This window comes from Brachyistius frenatus, unplaced genomic scaffold, assembly GCF_029030835.1.
Source record: "Brachyistius frenatus isolate BFR_SWC_R1_liver_20210118 unplaced genomic scaffold, ASM2903083v1 Contig_15, whole genome shotgun sequence".
In the NCBI taxonomy this organism is placed as follows: Eukaryota; Metazoa; Chordata; class Actinopteri; family Embiotocidae; genus Brachyistius; species Brachyistius frenatus.
This window is the reverse complement of record NW_027210614.1, coordinates 1548001-1570184: the sequence shown is the minus strand read 5'-3', so window position 1 is coordinate 1570184 and position 22184 is coordinate 1548001. Positions and strand designations below refer to the sequence as shown.

General features: G+C 40.1%; 1 protein-coding gene across 2 annotated transcripts; it reads left to right on the top strand.

Moving 5' to 3' along the window:
- The first annotated feature begins 17 nt into the window (after window positions 1-17).
- On the top strand, window positions 18-22106 carry ap1g1 (adaptor related protein complex 1 subunit gamma 1). Of its 2 annotated transcripts, none has more exons than XM_069693494.1 (23): window positions 18-183; window positions 6911-7114; window positions 7239-7363; window positions 7594-7735; window positions 7892-7988; window positions 9235-9311; window positions 11087-11182; window positions 11634-11714; window positions 11803-11901; window positions 11987-12042; window positions 12142-12255; window positions 12355-12495; window positions 12989-13043; window positions 13242-13364; window positions 13499-13588; window positions 13750-13874; window positions 14388-14492; window positions 14613-14754; window positions 15075-15201; window positions 15522-15626; window positions 15779-15939; window positions 17162-17260; window positions 17407-22106. In XM_069693494.1, the coding sequence occupies exons 1-23, from the start codon at window positions 112-114 to the stop codon at window positions 17506-17508; spliced, it is 2538 nt and encodes an 845-aa protein (XP_069549595.1). In that variant the 5' UTR covers window positions 18-111; the 3' UTR covers window positions 17509-22106. The 2 variants fall into 2 exon arrangements, with proteins under 2 accessions (XP_069549595.1, XP_069549597.1); XM_069693496.1 differs by lacking the exon at window positions 18-183 and adding an exon at window positions 1474-1813.
- The last annotated feature ends 78 nt before the right edge of the window (window positions 22107-22184 follow it).

The following is a 22184-nucleotide window of genomic DNA, read 5'->3' as shown; positions in this document are numbered from 1 at the left end:
GGGCGACTCGAGTCCCGTCGGATCTTCTTTCGCCTCGCGGACCGGTCGGCGTGCGCGTGTATCCCTCCGCCTGCGGTAGATGTGCTGAGGCTGGAGCAGCCACCATTTTGCATGTCCAGTGTGTTCCTCCCTCCATTGCTAATAGAGACGATTCCAGTTATTTCTCTGGCATCATTACGGCTAGTAAGTATATTCCGATAATAACACATCGGCGTGAATGTGCGAGAACGGCTCTCCGTGTGGCGGATGGTCGGTGGTGTTTTTTTGGGGGGTTGTTTGTACGTTGACAACTCTCTGAATTGAGGAGGAAGTCTTAGCGGGGCTGCGCCTGTCAGCGGCTAGCTTAGCATGGTTAGCACGGTGTTTTTTTTTTTTTTAATATATATATAGCTGCAGCCTCGCTCACTACCTGCTCGGGATGTAAAGCTCAATATGTCCGCGTTCAACTAAGTCGTAGTTATCGTGAACAACTCGTAACGCCTCGTTAATAATCCGTACGTCTCCAGACGGACCGTCAGGTCCTCGATAATCCCAAATGCCTGAAGAAGGCCTGAACTGCATCATGTCACTGATCAATCGGCGAACCGGAGTCAGGTGTGTCGGCCTCTGGCTTCATCTGAACTGGTTTGTGTAACGCTGCCGATGTTAAACCTTCGGGATTTCACGAAACAAAGCCGGCCAAGGTGAAGCTGCTGTCAAACTTAACACGTTGTCCTTTCTGTCGAAGAGACCGGACTCGGGTTAGCTCGCGGTTAGCTGTCTGTCGGGAGAGGTGTTGATTGTCCCTTTTATACGAGTGATGTTAACGTGTGTGTGTGTGTGTGTGTGTGTGTGAGACGTGCAGCTGCGCGCTTCGGTAGTGATCCGAGTCTTTCCAAACATTTGGAGGTATTTGTAAACATTTCAGCCGTAAATCAACGTCGCGTTTGAATTCCCGAAGAGCTAACCGACAGCTAGCTCAGTGCGCTGAGGACGTGGACTCGATTCCGCTCTTAAGTTTCGTAAAATAAGTTCCTTGGTGCTGAAGTGGTCTGAATCGAGAAGGTAACGCTTAGATACGCGCTTTTTAAATTTTTTTTTATTTAAATTTTTTTATTTTATAAAGAATGAAGTCGTCTGAGGAGCGCTTGTTAAATATAACAATTTGCAGGTATGTTCAGGAAGTCGGCTGCAAAGTAGGAAGTGAGCAAACGAGTGTGACGCGCAACACGGGTGATTACTGTACACATTTGTCATCCTGGTGTTTCGCTGCCAGACTCCTTCCCTGTGCTATCGGTCGACCACACTAACACACACACACACACACACACACACACACACACACACACACACACACACACACACACACACACACACACACACACACACACACACACACACACACACAGGTGCTGCTCGTTGCGGGTGAAGCGAGCTCTCGTTACTTGTGCGTCCTACTAAAAGCTCGCTTGCATGTCTGATGCCAACAGACCAGAAACCGCCGAGGTCGACTACAAGTAGTGTATTAACGATGACTTTCACATTTGGCTTGAAGAAGAGCTTGCGAGGTGTTTGGACCCAACTGCAGCGACACCTTTGATGAGCTAATGGTGAAGTCGCTTTAACAAATTTGCACGATGCTACGCACACCTAAATATCCCACTATCGGTATACTTTCCCCCTCGGATTGAAGCTTTATCCAGCCCCTACTGGATCTGTCACGGAGGACTTCACACCACGTTATGTCACTGGACTTTTCTAATCTATTTTGTTTTTGTTTTTGTTTGTACTGTCTGTTCCAAGTGACTTCAGTTTACTGTTACAGTTGTTGGCGGTAGGTATATGTGGAATATTTTAGACGTGTAATTTTAAAACATCACGAGTTATTTTTACCTGCAGTGACGGGATATCATCTGACTTGAAGTCAATATCATCTGTTTGCTGGCTGTGAGCAGAGTCACTGTCCTGATAACACATTTGACTTGGTAACTAGTCGGTGTCCAAGATTTTGTTGTTGTTCTATTGCGTCACAGTAACAGCAGTCCCACAAAAGTCAGTGGAGGAGAAAAGACTGTAAGAGTCAGCATTAGCGGATATTTTAGTCGTTGTGTTGGTTTCTTTGTAAGCTTTTACTGGCAACTAGTTTGCAACCTGAAAAAGCCAAATAAATAGCTGTTTACCTTTACTGACCAACATCTTGGAAGTTAATTGATGGTGATGGCTTGGGTTAAAGACAAAGAACCATTGTTTTCACACAGCTAGTTCTTCATTGGACCTTTATTATCCCACCATCAGCAACTGGCAAGCCTCTACAGTTAAAATTTAGCTTGGTAATGGCTTCTCTGCCGTCACTACTGGATACGAGGCTTTGAACGTCTACTTCAAGGTATTTCCCATGCAGTTAACAGTATGTTCAACAGACTGAGAATTTAGATGTAGTAGACTTTGGTGGTAGAAGGAAAGTGTGGTGGCAGCAAACGGTGTCGTATTCAATTCATGTTTGCACATGAACAAAACAATCTGAAATCTAAAAAAAACCCCTAAAGATGTGAGGAGAGAACATATGAAAGACTGGTCATTACATTACATTTCATTTAGCGGACGCTTTTATCCAAAGCGACTTACAATAAGTGCATTTCAACCATGAGGGTACAAAACCCAGAACAACAAGAATCAAGAAAATACAATTTATTCAAGAAAGCCAAACTACAAAGTGCTATCAGTAAGTGCCATTTTAAGCGCTACTAAAGTTTTACTGTTCAAGGTAAAGTCGGAAGAGGTGTGTTTTTAGTTTGGGGTCATCGTAATTTGACTATCAAATAGATTTCCTCTCCAGAGCTGCAGGACTCAACATTTAAATGTGTGTGTTGGAAATAGGTTATAAATGTTGTAAAACATGTAGGAGCTGGAATGATACAGATTTGATGTAATTTTTCCTCTTATCTTCTCTTCTGTTGTTACTCATGTTTGCTATTTAGTGTTATGTATTTATGTGGTATTGTCAGTTATTTGTAGCTAGGCAGAGCTGATCACTGCTGATCAAAGAAGGACTGGAGTGGTTTGCTCTGACCGTATTTAACGCACATCTGAGGACTTGGAGGAAATAAAGAGACAAAATGCAGTGCAATGCTTTTCCCCAGTGGTAAATCTGCATATGTTTAATTGAGCTGCCTTGATCTTTCTGTCTTGTTTAACTGAGCAACTATTTTCCAACAAAGAAGATAGCAGTGGGTCTTCCATCTGGGACTTCAATGCCAAACCATACAGTCCTCATGGTATTTAGTAATCTGATGTGAAGCCACTTTTAAATGGGGCTTCATCTCTAGATACTTGTAGCATCTCCGAGTCGACAGGTTGGTTGCTCCCTGTGGTAAATGGGAGGTGTGGCATGCTTCTTACTTGGTGCTGGTTGTTAGGCCCCGAGAGCTAATCCAGGCTGGCTCTCATAATCTCCAGAGGAAACACTTGTTATGAACATTTGACAGTGCACGCAAAAAATGTGCCTATAGAAGAATGACGTGTGTGAATGAAACACGGCATCTGTGTCAGGATGGCTTTTCTGGGCTTCACTTTGCATGATTCCTCTTCACTTGTTAGTGATGGTTGTTTGTTGTCACCTTAGCTTTTTTTTTTCAGGTCATAATAATAGTGTTTGTTAGGTTGTTACGGGTTTGGAGAAATTTCGAGGTTTGAAGTGGTCAATGCTCAGAGATGCTAAAAATCAGAAGCTTTTTTTTTGTCATTGTCTGGTGCACCTCAGAGGAGCTCTGCTCTTTCCTTTTGTGACACACTACGCTTTTCTGTTAATTATTTTTCTTTCGTTTGGCGCAGGGTGTGGACCTCCACCTTTTGTCATTGTCACACTAGGTCTTTACACCCTCACGTATACTGAGTCATTTTGTCAGACATAATATAAAAATAATCTGAATGGGCTGTAATGACTGTCCTGTGTGGTCACCACTGTAATCTGTTATATAGATAAATATTTAATAGAAAATTGATTTGGAAGTAATTCCAAATAAAGGTGTTTCTCTCCAACTATAGAAGATGCTCGTTTCCCCCACCTGGTCGTCTCTCGTCCATCTATGTTGTTTTTGTCTTTTGAGATGAAATTACTGTTTTTAAAAGGCATTAAAAAGTAATGACAGTTATGGACCAAAAAAACGATGTTGTATTTGGATTGTAGAAGAATGTGCTGTTGTACTCCAAATGCAAGAATGAGGAACTGAAATTTAATCACCTCTCAGCAGAGGCTGGATTTACCTTCTTTAATGTGTACTATTTGATTATAAGCACAGCAAGAGAAGGGGAGCTATGATTTATGGAGCCCAACACTAGGACCTTTCAGCTCAGGTAATTTAAATGGTGGTAAGGCAGACGGTAGATCTCTGGCTTTATTAAAGTGTGGCCTGGCTTGACCTCCCTCCTCATTCCTCTTTGATCACAGTGAATTTTCCACAAACCACCACCTCAGTCAACAAAGGATGTCCTCATTCCCTCTGTCTGGATCGTTATTTCTCTCAGGAGACTGAGGCATCATTTCAATGAATTTCTTTTGATCATGTCTGTGATATTTAGTGATAAGAAATGCGACCATTTCTCCTGTAGCATCATCCAAAATATTGCATCATCCACAAAATACATGTCTAAAATCAAAGGGAGCCAGATATGTCGAAGGCGCATTTAAAGTTGCTGTTGGGTCATTTGTCACGGTCACGTTAATCTATAAATGCTCAGGCAACCTTTGGAATATGTCATGTGGGAACAGGAGCCAATTAACCAATTTATGAGCTAGTAAGATTTCCATAAGGCTTATGGCACGACTGTAGGGAGAACAACAGCAGCAACATTGCTGCATCAAACAAATGCTTCCAATACATTTTATGCATTTAATAGTTTAGCATCCCCAGTTACAACTATTTTTGGCTTTACACCAACTGCCACCTGTATGTGCCATTGAAAACCGTAGGGGAAAAAAAAAATCTGCAGACCAATAAAAAGCTTCTAATCTCTGCTTTGAAAGTATTCCTCAGATACTTCACACGACAGCAATCCAGCTGGAGAGATGAATTTGCACTTGAGTATATAATTAATATGAAAAACACATGATCTCAAAATTCACAGCTCTTTTTCCGTGACGTAGTGATTATCTAGTCTGTTTGGTTGTGATGATCGAAATCCTTTCTCTTACTTGGATAATGCAACTGAGGACAGACTATAACTTCTTACCCTCTTTGGATGCGAGTCAGTTAAGCCTGTAGACGTTCTTTTATAAAGTACCAATCGATGCAGTCTCACATTTACAAGAAATACATTATTCATGAGAAAAGTTGTGAATCAACAATGTCAGCCAGTAGTTTATCACATGCCATGTTTTTAAGGTCTCTGTCTCGTCTGTCTAAGTGCAGTGTGTTCCTGTCTACCAAACATCCATCTCAACACTGCGTAGTTAGATGGAGAAAATGGATTTGCTCGACAAGTAATTACCATCGTTTCTGTTGCTGTAGCAGCTTAATTATGTACTGCATGCTGCCAGATAAAAAGTCTCCATGAATTGGGAGTAAAAACGCACCTCTTTCTAAATTAGGAACTTTGTATTTCAATTTTACAATTCAAATTAAGATTATTGTATCAAAATGTACACTGCTTTCTTAAATATAACACCTGACAACTTGAATGGTTGGATTTACATTCACAGGTAATATATACTGTAATGTTTGGCCCTAAATTTTCTTAGTTAAAATATATTAAAAATGACAATGTATTTCCTTAAATGAAACCATTAGTGGTAAATTCATTTATTTCGTCAGAATACAACTGTCAGAACTCACATTTGCTCTAACCTGACAGATTCTGCCTTGCATATTGAATTGGGCTGGCCCACTCCCACATTTCTGATGGTTGTCATAGCATTTTGTGCCATGGTGATCATGAAAACCTGTTCAATTAAGATACTGTACAAGCTGATACAGAGGGGAATGGCTCTCAAGAGATTTTACAACATGCCCAAAGAGACGTGCATATAGAAGCAGTGTCTTTCTGCTAAGTAAAAAGGATTTGTCCATATAAAATATATTTTCTTGTCGTATTCATATTAAATTCAAGCCCTTTGTCCTGCTTCATTGAAGAGTTTGTTCATCATAATGAGCATTACAACAACCTGCTTTGCCTCCTGCCATGAGCCTATGTCCCCTGTTTTTAAGAAACAAGTTTTTGTGCCCGTTAGATCAGTTTTTTTTATGTTGCTTTTTGGGCAATTGGCACATATAAACACAAGAGAATTTATTCTCACAACTGAGTATGCACTTGTTATAAATATTTAAACCTCTTCCTGAGGCTCAAAGCTTGTCTGCTCTGAGAAGCTTCTCTGAGAGGGAATTGAATTGAACCTGTCATTCCTTTTTCTTCTTTTTTTTAATTTTTTTTTTTTTTAACCTCAGCGAATAGTCAGGTATTTTCCTCATCAGTCAAAACTTCAGCATACCATTGGCTCATTGTATTATTATTATTTTTTACTAAGTGTTGGTCTGTCTGCTAAAAAACACAAAAATACTTTCCCCCCTCTTACCCTGAGGTAAAACAAGGCTGGTATAGTTTCACCATGTGCTTTTATATGAGCAGTCCCAATCCGGTTATTGGAAGAAAGCCAGTTAAGGCCCCGAATCTGTGAGAATGTGTTTAAAGGCGCTGCTATCACTTGGTAACTGTAAAAGCTACATTTGCAGCTGCAAGTGCAGCAGGTCAGCAATTAAATGTCTTCCCCACCCACTACCATAATCCTGAACAAAGGCTGACGTGTAATTGTGATTTTATTTTTCCTCCAACTTTCTTCATTAGAAGAGTAGCTTTTCTGTTTTGCTGTGATCTAGTCTAGTGCCAGCTCCAAGGACTCGGGTGCCAACCAGTTTCTTTTGTTTCTGTTTTTTTCCAGAGAATGCCAGCTCCGATCAGACTGCGGGAGCTGATCCGGACTATCCGGACAGCACGGACCCAGGCAGAGGAGCGAGAGATGATCCAGAAAGAGTGTGCTGCTATCCGCTCGTCCTTTAGAGAGGAAGACAATACATACCGTTGCCGAAATGTGGCAAAACTACTTTATATGCACATGTTGGGCTACCCGGCGCACTTTGGGCAGGTATGTTTGATAATGCCAGGAGAATGAGAATGTGTAGAATAAGCTACTCAAATTTCTAGTGATGCTGTTACAAAGCTCATAATCCTGAAAAGATTGGTGACACAATGACTTGCTTTTTTTTTAGCTGGAGTGTCTGAAGCTGATTGCATCCCAGAAGTTCACTGACAAACGAATAGGTTATTTGGGAGCCATGCTGCTGTTGGACGAGAGGCAGGATGTCCACCTACTAATGACAAATTGCATTAAGAAGTAAGTGGAGGCGAGATGAGGTTAATACATCTATTATTCAGCTCTTAAGCCAAACTCCCTTACCTGCTACTGAAAACGCTTGTTCTCACCTACAATAGACATTTTTCTTGTTCCTTGCTAAATCCTTCCTCTTCATATGTCCCCCTGTGTATTACAGCATTCAGAGTTGTTCCTTGTATGTATGCTTCTTTCCTTCCACCGCTGATATGACTCTCTTTCTCCCACACCAGCGATTTGAATCACAGCACACAATACGTCCAGGGCCTGGCCTTGTGCACTTTAGGCTGCATGGGTTCTTCAGAAATGTGTCGTGACCTGGCAGGGGAGGTAGAGAAGCTGCTCAAAACATCCAACTCCTACTTGAGGAAAAAAGTAAGCTCCACTGTTCTCATGTATATTTGAATACCTGGTTGACTGTTGGGGATGAAAAGTAGGCATGTATGTGTGCTGACCACTTACCCTTAACACTCAGAAGTGAAATGTGTTAAAGGTGGGTTCAAGGTGTCTTATTTAAATATTTGTCGACAGGCAGCGTTGTGTGCAGTTCACGTCATCAGGAAGGTCCCAGAACTCATGGAAATGTTCCTTCCAGCCACAAAAAACCTGCTGAGCGAGAAGAACCACGGTAAGTGTTAACGGTTTGTCAGGATTCAGTTGCTGGCTCGTGGGGAAGGGTGCTTGTCCTACACTAATGCAGACTCGGTCCTATTTCCTGCCACTCAGTGCTTTGCTTGGAGCAGCTGGGCAGCTGAAGGTCCTTTTTGTGGCGTCCTTTGCAGAGGAGAGTGGAATTAATGAGTCTGTCATAAACTCCAGGGCTTGTGCGCCCCTACATATGGGGGATATGCCAAAGTGCTTAAATAACTTGATCTTCTTTGACATTGTGTGACAATTCAATAGGGACCATTTCAGATAAAGTAGTATAAAGATACATTTATTTGGATGCTGTTTTGATGTATCATTATTGTCTGCACCATGTGTGAATGGACGATAGTGTGGTTATAAGATACATAAATATGCACCAAACCTGGTCAGGAATTGTTCATGTGAACTTGCACATGCAAATTTGTAATTATGCATATCATAAATAAGCCATATATCCCAATCTTGTATAATGTATTTTCACTTATAAACCCCCAGCCTAGTTAATTATGTCAACATGTTATCTCATTCTTTTTCTCTCAAACTTCAACATTTATTTTTAGAATATGACATATTTTAGTAGAATTAGAGCTCAATAACCACTGCTTTCCCTTGCCGTCCTTTGTAACACTAATCACGCCACTAGGAAACGATTCAATTTATGCTGCTGTCACCTGATGTCCATGACAGTCAATCATGTTTATTTTAATGCATATTTTTTGATGTCTGATTTAGGCTTTTGTGTGAATGGTAAGCTTGGACACTGGTACAAAAAATAAGCATCCACCGGAAAATGGTGAACGGCCTGTAATGTATGTAAATCACATTTTAATCGTAGCATGGTCTGCAAATACCGTGTGCAAGAAAACGCAGGATCATCCAGCAAAAAAAAGTTGAACCTGGCTTAAATTTTGCCGCAACGTAACACCGCATAAATACAATGCACTGTCAAATGCATACAAGTGCACATTACTGTGAGCTTACAATGTAATGCAGACGGGTAATTGTACTGTTTACCTCACAGATGTCAGACATTAGTATACTGTGCAGAATTTGGCTGTAACAAGCCCTCCAACAAGGTGTTTGTTTTATTTACATTTTTTTTAAATTTGACTTTGAGCTGTTGTAGGTGCGAGTGTCCAATAACAAGGGGTTGATGCAAAGAGCAGAACAACTCTTGCAGACATATTCATTCAAAGCAAATAGTCTTTACTTTGTCTTTCCCCTAGGTGTTCTCCACACATCAGTTGTCCTCCTCACTGAGATGTGTGAAAGAAGTCCTGACATGCTGGCCCACTTCAGAAAGGTACAAACAGAGTCTCCCACCTGAAGGAGCTTACAGGATTTACTTATGCATTTGTCTTAAGCTCACGTCACATTTCATTCTCCCTTTGCGTACACATTTCCTTTGGTTATAGCTAAGCTAGACAAACATGTTAAGCTGTTTGAGGTTTGGATTGCGCTGCAGGTTTCCTCTACATTCAAAGTATGTCTTAGTCTTTTATCTCCTACCGCTGTCTTTTCCTCTTGTATTTCAACTGCTGCTGTACCTCTCCCTCTCTAGGTGCATAAAACTATGCCAGAAGCACCACTCCTCATGCTCATGATCTGAACATTATTTTAAGCTCTCTGAAAGTGAATGATTTCCAGTTTCCCCCCCCTAACATCTACCTCATATTTTTTCTGTCATTTGTCTTTGTTACAATTCCTGCATTGTGTTAGAATGAGAAGGTAAGAGTGCATTCTGATCTCATAGCTGGTGCATGCTGTAAATAGTAATCACTCCTCACAGTCACCTCAGACGTAACCAGATTTGTGTTGAGTAATGTCATGTGTTTTAATTTTGAGTTTTAATTTCTTTAACTTGTACAGTGATCATCACTAAGTCAGTGTTTTAAATATTATAAATGAGTTTTTTGGTCCATTTGTCAGATACATTTCTCACTATTGTTTTGAATGTCATTATTCGCTGAATATGCAACTCATTTGATCACTGTCTATTTAAAAGCAGTCAGGTGGGTGGGTGTGTTTTCACATGATTGCTACAGGTGTTGTCACCAGGAACGGATGCTTGCCACTATTTCTGTGTCACTGAGAGGGAAGCTTATTTATGATGTCAGTAGCTACCTTAGCTTGTATAATGGTGAAGTGGTGGGTTTCAGCCTTGAGAAACCGATAAAGAGTTTGGCAAAAGTAGCACCAGGATGTCATTTTAAGAAGTAGGAGTTCAAAGGTTTAGATTTCATTTTTTTAGTTTAATATCCCACCCTGGCATTCATCCTGTAAAATGATCTGGTCTGGAACATGTGCAGTCTGGTGAAACAGAGCTGGGAAGTATGCTGAAAACAAAACTAGGACAATAAGCCTTCTAACAACTCCAGACAACTCTTTTTATTTACATGCTACAGGTCGTTAATATGTAAGCTAGTCACCATTACATTTAAGAATGTCCAACAAGTGGGTTAGCATGTTCCCTGCTGCTATTCTTTGTGTTATTTCGACTAAACATCTCCCAGACCTATCACTCTACTGGGTGCAAAGTGTAGAAATCAAAACCCAATCCTCTAATTTAATGCTTGATAAGGCGGCAAACTGTTTCCCAAAATGTTGATGTGTTCCTTTAAGGCTAAATTTTGACAGCTGGTTTAAGAAGGGAAAGAGAGATAGAAATAATGTAGAATTAATTATCATTTGAATTTTTGTTGTTGTTGGCATTAAATTAAACACTAATTTTATACATCTGAATATTAAGCCATATCAAGAAATGACAGAAGTGTGTATGCAGATCTTTTTACCTCAAACCCAAATGTTCTAACCTATTATTTTTACAATCAAGGTTTTGATTTCACTACCTCAAACAATTTAGTTATCTATGTTTTAACCATATTGCTCCAATAAACAAGAACACCTTTGCACTTCATGAATTTGGCTGGCTGCCACTGTCAATGAGAAATTATAAAATTTACAAGTGAATGAAAAACAATGTTATCTAAATGTTGATGGGAAAAAGTAGGAACTTTGAGAGCCACACAAAATAGTGAGACACCTCTTCTTTTCTCTTCTGTTGTGATCTTTTTGTAGCTGGTTCCACAGTTGGTGAGAATCCTGAAGAACCTAATAATGTCTGGATACTCTCCTGAGCATGATGTGTCAGGCATAAGCGACCCTTTCCTGCAGGTAAATTTCCCTCTTCATGCAAGTACTCCCTACTGGAAGTGCAGCTCTTGATTTGGTGTGATGCATGGGCTGTTCCTAACCATTAGGAAACATAATCAGATTTTGTGATGTGGGTACAGCATTTGTTGTTTTATTAAGACAAATAACAAATTGAAAGACAATATTTAAAGCTGTTTTACATATATAAACTGCTAAAAGTCTCCTCACCTTATGGATATCTTTTTTTTTTTTTTTAACAGGGAGCTAACAGTCAGATTAACAAACAATTGAAGCATGCAATCCCACACATACAGCTAGAGTAGGTAATGCTGTGCCGGTAGAAAAAGAAGCAAAATAGCAGCAGCAAGCAATTAGTAGGGCAACAGAAACCTGAATTTTCTCTGTGGTAAATAAAATTCATCACATCTGTCGAGTAAGCTGACAGGACCTGACTGTTGTTTTTAATCTTTAGGTGCGGATATTGAGACTACTGCGGATTTTAGGCAAGAGTGATGACGACTCCAGTGAAGCAATGAACGACATTCTTGCACAGGTTAGAATTTAAATATGATCATTGCTCATACTCAAGAGCTCATTGATTAAGTTCGATTCTGACTAATTCATTGTGCATATACTTGCAGGTTGCAACAAACACCGAGACAAGTAAAAATGTAGGCAATGCAATTCTGTACGAGACTGTTCTGACTATAATGGACATCAAGTCTGAAAGTGGACTGAGGGTGAGTTCATTTAATCAAAGAAAAACAATTTGATAGGAGAATTTTAGTATTTTTTTATCTTACCTAAATGCCCTTCTTATTACAGGTCTTGGCCATTAACATACTAGGTCGCTTCCTTCTTAACAATGACAAAAATATAAGGTAATTGATTCACCTACTTTACTTGATCTTGCAATCATAGAGAAATCCAAAATGTTATTGATTCCTGATGGTATTTCTGAATTAAACTCACTATTCCAGATACGTGGCTTTAACATCTCTACTAAAGACGGTACAAACAGACCACAACGCAGTGCAGAGACATCGGAGCACCATTGTGGATTGTTTAAAGGACCTGGATGTGTCCATAAAGAGGTGATGCACATTGCTCTCATAACTTAAACTGCAGTTTTACCCGTCTTGTTATTTAGCCTGGTTGTTTCTGACCTTTGTCTACTTTTCATTGCTGTGTAGACGTGCAATGGAACTGAGCTTTGCCCTGGTGAATGGCAACAACATCAGAGGCATGATGAAAGAGCTGCTGTACTTCCTGGACTCCTGTGACCCAGAATTCAAAGCAGACTGTGCATCAGGAGTCTTTCTAGCTGCAGAGAAGTATGGCACTGACACACAGACTTCACGACACGTTACTGCTGTGGTCGACTACGTTGTAGTAATTTAATAACACTTCCTGTCGACTGTGTCATGTGTAAGGTTGTAAAAGATTTTAGGTTTTAATTTTCCTTCTTGCTTCTTTTGTACTTCACACACACGGATGGTTTGGGTTGAAAGAATTCGATAACTGTAGAGCTACTAAATGTCAGCTATGGCTGTGAAGAATGAGTAAAATCCACCTGTAGTGTTGCAACATACAGTCGGTACACAATGTACTCTGACATGTATCAGGAGTTGGACAGTTTGTGGTTCCAAATGTGATGGCTGCCATTTACATGCTGAATGATGATAAAATGAGTGATCCATCGTCTGACAGACAATGTTGACACCATTTATTTTCTGACAGCATTGGTCTCCTGGCTGTATAGTGTGACTTGACATGTTTACATTTTCAGTTCTGTGCTCGGACTAATCAATATATTCTGTGTTACAGATATGCCCCTTCGAAAAGATGGCACATAGACACCATTATGAGAGTCCTGACAACAGTATGTATATTACAAAAATACTCAAGAGCCTAAAAGGTCTTTTGTTATTTATATTTGATGTTATCATTAGTAAAACCTGTATTACTATGAGTACTTCAAACAAATAAGATCAAGTAGCATCTACATCACTACAAATCTACAAATACAGATTTAAAATTAATTTGCATTTCTCGATGACATCTGTGCTCATCTTTACAGGCAGGGAGCTACGTGCGAGACGATTCTGTTCCCAACCTCATCCAGCTCATCACCAACAGTGTGGAGATGCACGCCTATACAGTGCAGAGACTGTACAAAGCACTGCTGGATGACATCTCCCAGGTGAGGGCAGCTCTGCTTTTGGTCACGATTAGATTTGGGATGTCTTCTTCTTTGAAGCATAGACTTAAAGAATGTGTTATTTAATGCACATTAAGAGTGGCTGAGAGCTTGACTTGTATTTCTCTGTTCTGTAGCAACCTCTAGTGCAGGTAGCGTCCTGGTGCATAGGAGAGTACGGGGACCTGCTGGTGTCCGGGCAGTGTGAGGAGGAGGAACCCATCCAGGTACACCAAGCCACAAATCCCAACCGAACACACTCACACTCACACACACTCTCTCTCTCTCTCTCTCTCTCTCTCTCTCTCTCTCGGAGAAGAGCACACAAACCTAAGAGAAACGGTACGTCATCATATATTGTTTTTTTTTCTCTTCCTTGTGGAATAAGGTGACGGAGGATGAAGTTCTGGATGTGTTGGAAGGACTCCTGGTGTCCAACCTGTCAACACCTGTGACCCGGGGTTATTCCCTTACTGCCATCATGAAGCTGTCTACGCGCTTCACCAGTGTAAAGTAAGAAATGACCCTTTACACCTAACCTACCACCTCAAACCCCTGCCATCCTTTAAACTGTTTGTCTTTGAAAATGTTTTGCTGATAGATGATAAACAACATTGTTTTTATCGAAAGAAAGAATAACTTCCCGAGACAATTAATAATGTAAATCTTTTTTAATAACAGTACACTAGATGAAAAAAAGAGGGCATTACTATAAGTTTGACATAATGGTGGTCATGTAGTCTCACTGTTACAATGTCCAAACCTTGACACTGATACAAAGGAGTGCCCATTTGACTTGTTCCCATCACATGGTGGAGTTGAAGCTGGGCACAGGTTTAGTTCAAATTTAGTTACAAGGATACAGGCAATATGTTAATAATATTTGGCTAAACCTGCCTTATTTTACTCACTTGTGTTCCATTGTATGTAAGCATATTTGAAAAAAACAAGCATTGCAAATATGCTGAAGTTCATTACCCATAAACCTCTCATCGCTAATCTCTAACATTTAAAATTTTGTTTTAGCCGAATCAAGAAGGTGGTTTCCATATATGGCAGTAGCATCGACGTGGAGCTTCAGCAGAGAGCTGTGGAGTACAACGCGCTTTTCAAGAAATACGACCACATGAGGTGAAAAGGCTTTCCTTTCTACCAGCAAATATCTGTCACAATCTCACTGTACCTGTCGGTGGATTTAGAAAGTGGTTGAATTTGGTCCATCTTTTGTCCTTGCTTGTTTCTTGACAATAGGCCAGCTCTCCTTGAGCGAATGCCCATTATGGAGAAAAGTTCCAGTAATGGCCCCACGGAGATTGTACAGACAAATGGGGAGACGGAGCCCTCTGTTATGGAACCAAAACATCCACCACCTGTCACCCAGCCAACCAACCAGGTAGGCGTTGGTTTATTCACTGTACTAAGAGGAACATCCGGGTCTTGAATTAAGTAGAAAGAGAACCCGTTACCAGAATACTTTTTCACACCATTAGATCTTGTTGTTGAAAGTGGACTTAAGTTGTCTTTGACAGGATACTGCAGATTTGTATTACATGTTTGAAAAGGAAACTTCTGCATTTACGTCTATTATTAATAATAATAATTTTTATATTTGTAGTATATTTTTGTCATTTAATATGGTACACATGCAATATGTATTTGCTGTATATACTGCAGGTACTTTATCATGTGTACGTGTTGTCTTTTGTTTCCCAGGCTAATGATTTGTTAGACTTGCTGGGTGGTAATGATGTGGTGCCGGTGATCCAGACCACGATGCCCACCAAGCCCGCCTCAGCTGGAGGAGAGCTACTTGATCTGCTGGGTGACCTCTCGCTAAGTGGTAGGGTGCTATGTTTAGAGCTCTTTTATGTTCTAGAGCTGTTTAACTTCCATCTCATAAAAAAAAATGGCCAAACATTTAATTAGTTAACTATTCTTCAAAGTGTGGTTCAAAAGGAACTTGTGTGAATGCCGATTATAACGATGGTTAACATATTGAAAACAGTATCCCAAGAATGCTACAATCATCTGAAGCTCATTAAAAGTGACGCATCAACATTTCTGCAATGTTCAGAGATACGTAGAAAAAGTAAATTGTATATGTTGTCATGGTGTGTCCGTGTCCTCTCAAACCCTGGTGTGTTGCTGCCTCCTTCCCAGGCGGCCCAGCCCCTGCTCCTGCTCCCTCAGTGCCCACTTCCCAACCCTCTTTCCTCTTGGATGGCCTCTCCTCACAGCCCCTGTTTAATGACATTGCAGCTGCAGGTGAGAGTCTGTTGCTGCTCTTCACCATCCACTTCCACGTAGTTTGTGAAATTGTCCTCATGTATTTGGCTGTATTTTCTTAGATGACCCACGCAGTCAAAATCACATCTCTAAGTATCTTGATTATCTGCTCCCTTGACATCTCTATATAGCTATTCCTCCTATGACGGCCTACAACAAGAACGGTCTGAAAATAGACTTCACATTTGAGAGAGCCAACCCCAACCCAAACATCGCAGTCATCACCATCCATGCATCCAACTCAACAGAGGCAGACATGACCGACTTTGTTTTTCAGGCTGCAGTACCAAAGGTAAGCAGGTGCAATCTGACTAATATTACATGACAACGATGTAAAACAACCCTATGCAGAACAGTGTTCATGACGAATATAGTTTTACAATGTGATAGGTCTACACTTTTCCACAGGTTTTCCACGGCAGATTCCGTAATGTCATGTTTGGAGAACCTACATGAATGTTGTAAATATTGGATCTGTAACATGAAAACACTGAACCTCTAAGCCTGCCAGTGTTAGTGGAAATGATTCATTAGTAGAACAATAACATTAGTGGTATACTATTTTTCTATTATCTGCAGTACATTTAACTAGTTTTGTTATTTGTATTTTGTTGGAGGAATGCTTTGATCAGGTGAAATCACATGATCCATTAAACTATTGTATTATTTTTGCTTTTAAAAAAAAAATAAGTTTTTTTACAGAAGTCTCCTGCTGTAAGACATGATGATTCATTAATTCTGCATGAGAAATGTGCAGTTTTTAATGTTCTAATGTTCTTGTAAGTCAACTTGGCAATAAGAACAATACAGTGAACCCTCGCTATAACGCGGTTCACCTTTCACGGTCTCGCTGCTTCACGGATTTGCATCGTGCATTGAAATCACATTACGACTATATGTAACGTAGATATATTTAATGCCCAGTTCTATCTATTTCAATTGTAAAATAAAGGTTACTACTTCACAGATTTCGCCTATCACGGTTTCTATTTGGAACGTAACCCCCGCGAAAAACGAGGGTTCACTGTATACCTAAAGTGTCACCACCGCCTGTCCTTTCTGTTGTCTGAACCTAAGATTATGTGGGTTTAGATGACACGAAGTTATAAGGCATTCAAAAATACTCTTAAAGCCGTTTTAAGGAACTTAGTGATGAAAATGTCAGTTAACTTTGAACTGGCTGTTACAGGCCTCCAGGATTCACCGTGAATGTTCCCATCCTGAGTCTGTATTTATGACAGAAAAATCAGTAACAAACACGTGTGTTGTGGAGATCTGGCAGCCACAATGAGTCAAGCAATGAAAACACCTGCGCACCTCCACCTTTTTTCCAATCAATTTATCTAATGAATAAATATGAAAAGTGCAGGTGAGTCATGAACCAAACATCCATCAGTTGCGGTTAGTCCCTGACCAATGAGAGCGTCCCTATTTTAAACCGCTTTAATGACCCCATTTCTCCATGGGCGTCATTAAATTTTCATCTAACATAGTGTCTCCTATCTGTTTGTCAGACGTTCCAGCTGCAGCTCCTCTCCCCGAGCAGTAACGTTGTCCCAGCACTCAACCAGGGAACTGTAACACAGGTCATCAGAGTCCTCAACCCACAGAAGGTGAGTTTGTCCTTCACAAGTTCTATTTAATCACTTTGTTGTCTTTTTTTTTTCACTCTGGACACACATTTAAGACCTATGTGATCTTAAAAGACTTGTAAAAAATGTCCTCTTTTATAAACACAATCATCCTGACAAAATTTCAGCAACAGCTACGAATGAGGATCAAGCTGACGTACACCCACAAAGGCTCGGCTGTGCAAGACCTGTCTGAGGTTAATAACTTCCCCCCTCAGTCCTGGCAGTGATGAGCCGCCGGTGTTGCTCTTAAAAGCCCCACCAAGGGAACTATGAAAACGATTTTCCTTTCACCTCCCACCTTTCTTCCAACGGATCCCCCTGTGACGTCACTGCAGACCGCTGCCCTCAAGTTGCATGGGAAGCAGCAGATTATTGAACACAGGAGAAAATTACAGATGTTACGAAGACCCTATTGACTATCGACATCACAAGAATAATTGGGGAAAACATATCAATCGATGAACTCTTTCTTTCCTTTCTGAATTGGTTTCCACTATCTCTTTGCTTACTATTTTTCACATACACCCGCTGCCCAGCACCATAACCACCCACAAAAGCACATATGCACACCATCCACTGTGGTACACTTTACCTCTCAGGTCACTGTAGAGGAAAAAGTGTTGCCAGCCACGAGCACTGCAGTAACCTTAGTTTTATTTAAAAATGCAGTTGAAACACGTTGCTCCCTTGATATTCATGATTGGCTTTGCATCCAGACTTTTTTATATGAACCTTCAGTCCCACGATGGCAGCAGAAAAAGCTTTGAAAGGTCTATTCAGTGCAGTCATAAACTTGTCGGATAACCCCGTCCTTGACCCTACACCTCACGAGTGATATAACTTACCAGAGTTGTATTCATTTTTGAATTACATTAATTTGCTTAAAGCATGTTTGAGCATCGTTAGGATCACAGTCACACCTGGACTTGAGCTCGAAGGGGATTTTCTGGTTTTGGATGTAGGCCTCTTTATCCTATGTTTCTATAGGAAGTTGTCTACTTTTGTTTTGTCACAATGATAAGAACATAAACAGATCCAGGATGCCCACTTTGACCAGCAGTGGCTATTTCAGATTTTTCCCACAGCTCTCATCTCATCTCCACTCAAGCGACAGCTGTTAGCTCTGTATAATAAACTCAACGGTTAATTGCTTTGCATAGTTTGAGGATGTTCATTCATTAGAATGGAAATAATCCTGACATCTATCTGAAAACAAGTTAATTGCATTTGTGTTCTGCGTTCTAAACTTTTCCTGCATCTGTGTCCTCAGTCTGGCTTGCAGTTACATCTCAGATTTGTTTAACCTGGTTGAACTTGGTCACCATGCACATACATGTAAAATAAGCTCGTTATGAATGTAGTTACATGCACTGAATGCTTTTTCCCCCCTTAATTCTTCCTCTTCATGTCTTCTTTGATGGGGACGCTCATCTTATTGGCACTATTTTTTGTGAGAGTATGTTTTATTTCTGCAGTAATTTGACTTAATTTATGCCTGATATCAAAGTGATGTGCCTTTCTGACTTAGCTAGATAAAAGCCCCTGAACTATTGAGTTCTGTATGAGCTTCGTTTGTAAGTCTGCTTGTGTGATGATCGTGTTGTCCATCTGAGGGAAGTGATGGTCCTGGTGGATTTGAATTGGTATATCACTTCATTTAATTTCACTTTTTTTTCTCTTTTTTCTTTTTTTTTTCTTCCTTCTAATGAGTTAATAATCAGTCACCCACTAGTACTGACCCATATGGTTGTCCACAGCAATGTCTATTAGTCTTAGTTTGGACAAAAACTAAAAGGATCCTGACTGTTTCTTTACAGTGTGGCAGATTTTCCATTTAGAAAAAAACTGTTGGATGATTTTGATGACAAATCCTTAAAACAAAGCAAATCTCCAAGAAAATGGCAGCTAATAGATGTAAACTTTTCACAAGCTGGCGTCAAGGTTTCAAGTGTTTTTTCACAAACGTACAAACATCAATTAACCCCCCCCCTCTCTCCTTCCCCCTCCACCAAAATTAACAAGTGTTGAGATGTGAGTGGATCACTTGGTGAATACTGACTGGAACAGGTTGTTCACCTGTGACTGTTTGATGATTTGAGTTTGATTTCTTTGCTCTCGTCTTCTCCAAATCAGAATTCTGACCATGCTGTCGGGGACGGTAACCTTAATACCTCACAATGTTCTCTCTTTCTGTTAACTTTCAGTGGCAGTAGATTGACAGCTTTGTTTTTAGTCATGAATTGCAATCAAGGGGAGCCTCCATAAGAGAAACTAATAGTAGTCTCAGTAGTACTTAACCACCTCGGCAGCCCAGCAACGCTGTGCAGAGATCCTCAGATGTTCAATCAGGCTGTATAATTATTTTCACTATGCTTCACTATCTTCTAACTTCTGTGACCAAATCAGAGAGACTATTAGCTTTGGAAATATTTTTGAGCTATGATATGTGTATATGGAGAAAATGATTTCAGTTTAACTTTCTTTTTCTTTTTTTTTTTTCTGTTGTTGACAAATGCTATATTGGCTTTTTTTCTGTACATATTGAGGGCTTTTACAATTTTGTCTCTTGTACTATCTTTCATCCTTTTTTTAGATACCATTTTCTAAAAATTCCAATTATTCACAATGTATATTGTCTAAATAGACCTAGTCGTCATCAGTCGATTCAGACTTCCCTGTATCATCACTCATTCATTGTAAAAGATATATGATCTGCTGCCTGTACATTGTATATAGTTGTAAAACAAACGAACGCTGATCAGATTAAATAAAACCCACATGAAGACTTAAAAGATTAGCTAGAAAGTATAATTGTATGCATATATGTACAAAAAAAAGAATCTTAAAAGGATGCAATTGAGCTGCATTTGATTTCGTATTTGTCATGCTCCATTCATGATCGGATGTGTCATCTTTACTTCTTTTACAAAGATAGTCGGTGAGTCAGAGGGCTACTTGGTGGGGGTCCTTTGGATGTTGAAATAAGGGTTGAATCTGTCTTAACAGATGTTGTCTGAATGATGTACTGTACTACTGAGAAACCTGAGCGCCGTGCTGCACAGCGGCAGAAGTGGCACTTTGCTTCATCTGCTTCCCTGCCCCTCAAACGCCTCATGTATCCATGCCCTCCTCTGAAGAGGAGCAGCTTACTTTGACAAGATGCAGCTCTTCTATCTGGCCTTACGTGCACTCTTTGACAATTCACATCTATTAAACTCTCTTCAACCTGCAAATTGTTCTGTGAGATGATGGTTTTGGTGTGTTCTCTCTCTTGGTTGTCTGATCTTTTTGTCTGCCATGAAGCACCTTCCTAAAATCATCATATCTCAAACAACTACTCGCACCACACTGGAAGCTTTTTAAACTCATTGTGGTTTAGTTTTCCCCTCATGGCCAATAGGTTTAAAATGGAACACTTTTGTTTTTTCAGGAAATGAGCTGATAGATTTTGTTTGTGCTGTGTCCCTGGCTTTGAACAATACATCGCATTCTTTTGGTTTCCTTTTTTTCTTTTGGTCCCTTATCGCTGAGTCTCCAAAATGAAAGGTGATGCTGTAACACGCATGTAAGACTTGATTTGAGCTCTTACTATTTTAAATCCACCTTTACTTAGCTGTACTTGGCTGTTACTTGGCAGGATATGATGGATGAAGGCAACGGATTCGTTTCTTTTCTGTTGCCGCCTTATATAATTTTGTGTTTTTACCAGTACTGAGAAAAAAACCTGGGAAAAAGCCTGTGCTTCAAACTAAATACCACAAGGGGGAGCGGTGCAAAATGGAAGGCTGACGGGATGGGAAAGGAAGTTTCATACATCTATTCCTGAATGTTTTTGTTTGTGTTGTTTGTATTGTCTTATTCAACCAGTATGTACCCCTGTTAATCACATCAGATCATTTCTTTCAATGATACATAAAATGTACAAATGGAAATGAACCCAACAGAAGTGCTTTGGACACTGTAACCTGAAAGGAAGAAAAGAAACGGAAACAAATACTCATCAGTAGACTGTGTGTGTGTGTGTGTGTGTGTGTGTGTGTGTGTGTGTGTGTGTGTGTGTGTGTGTGTGTGTGTGTGCGTGCGTGCGCGTGCGTGCGTCTGTGTGCGTGTGCGCGCGCTTGCGTGCGTACATGTTGGAGAGAGCTGGTAGTCACGCTCGAGGGAGCGTGATGATGTGCAACATGTCTTTTACCTACACAGGACATGATTTTTGTGGCTGCGATTTGAACTTTCAGCTTCTGAGCTGCATGTGAAAACCAGTGTAAATAATGTCATTTCTACTCCAGACCTGAGACTCTTTTTGAAATGCAAGAAAAGTTCAAATGATAAAATCTGTTGCACCACCTTCATGGGTCAGTACTAACATGTACAATTAAAGTTGTTCAGATAGTGCTCACAATGCTGTTAATGTTTTTAAGAGGGTGATGGAAATGCACATCTGTCATTCGGATTGATTGGATAGTTGATTTTTGTTTTTTTGTTGGGGTGAATTCAGGGTGTAAAGGGCTTGGAAGAGCATTAAAAAAAAAAACACCATGTTCACTTTTCCTGTTGAAGAATAATAATAATAAAATAAAGGAATACACTGTATTTTGGAAGTAAAATCTGTAACCCCATCTCCCAAGACCTGACCTGACTGAAAACAAAATGGTATCTTGATGTGTTGGGTTAGGGCATGTGGTTCACTTTTTCCAGTCGAGTTTGACACGTTGAACTGTATCCCAGTTCCATGGCTTCAAGGTGAGTGTGAATGTCAGACTGAAGATATGAAAGGATGAATTAAGATGAGAAGTTGTAAACTATTAAATGGGATATTTTCAATTTATGCTGTGTATTCTTGTCTTTGGGTTGGAGAAAATGATCAAGCAAATAAAAAGGCAAATAAAAATCTAATTGAACAATG

What these genes read in the sequence shown, in the direction of transcription:
- ap1g1 (XM_069693494.1), top strand. Translation starts at nt 112, where the DNA reads ATGTCCAGTGTGTTCCTCCCTCCATTGCTAATAGAGACGATTCCAGTT. An exon ending in CTCTGGCATCATTACGGCTA is followed by an intron (nt 184 to 6,910) that starts GTAAGTATATTC and finishes GTTTTTTTCCAG; the next exon opens with AGAATGCCAGCTCCGATCAG. An exon ending in CTGGATGTGTCCATAAAGAG is followed by an intron (nt 12,256 to 12,354) that starts GTGATGCACATT and finishes ATTGCTGTGTAG; the next exon opens with ACGTGCAATGGAACTGAGCT.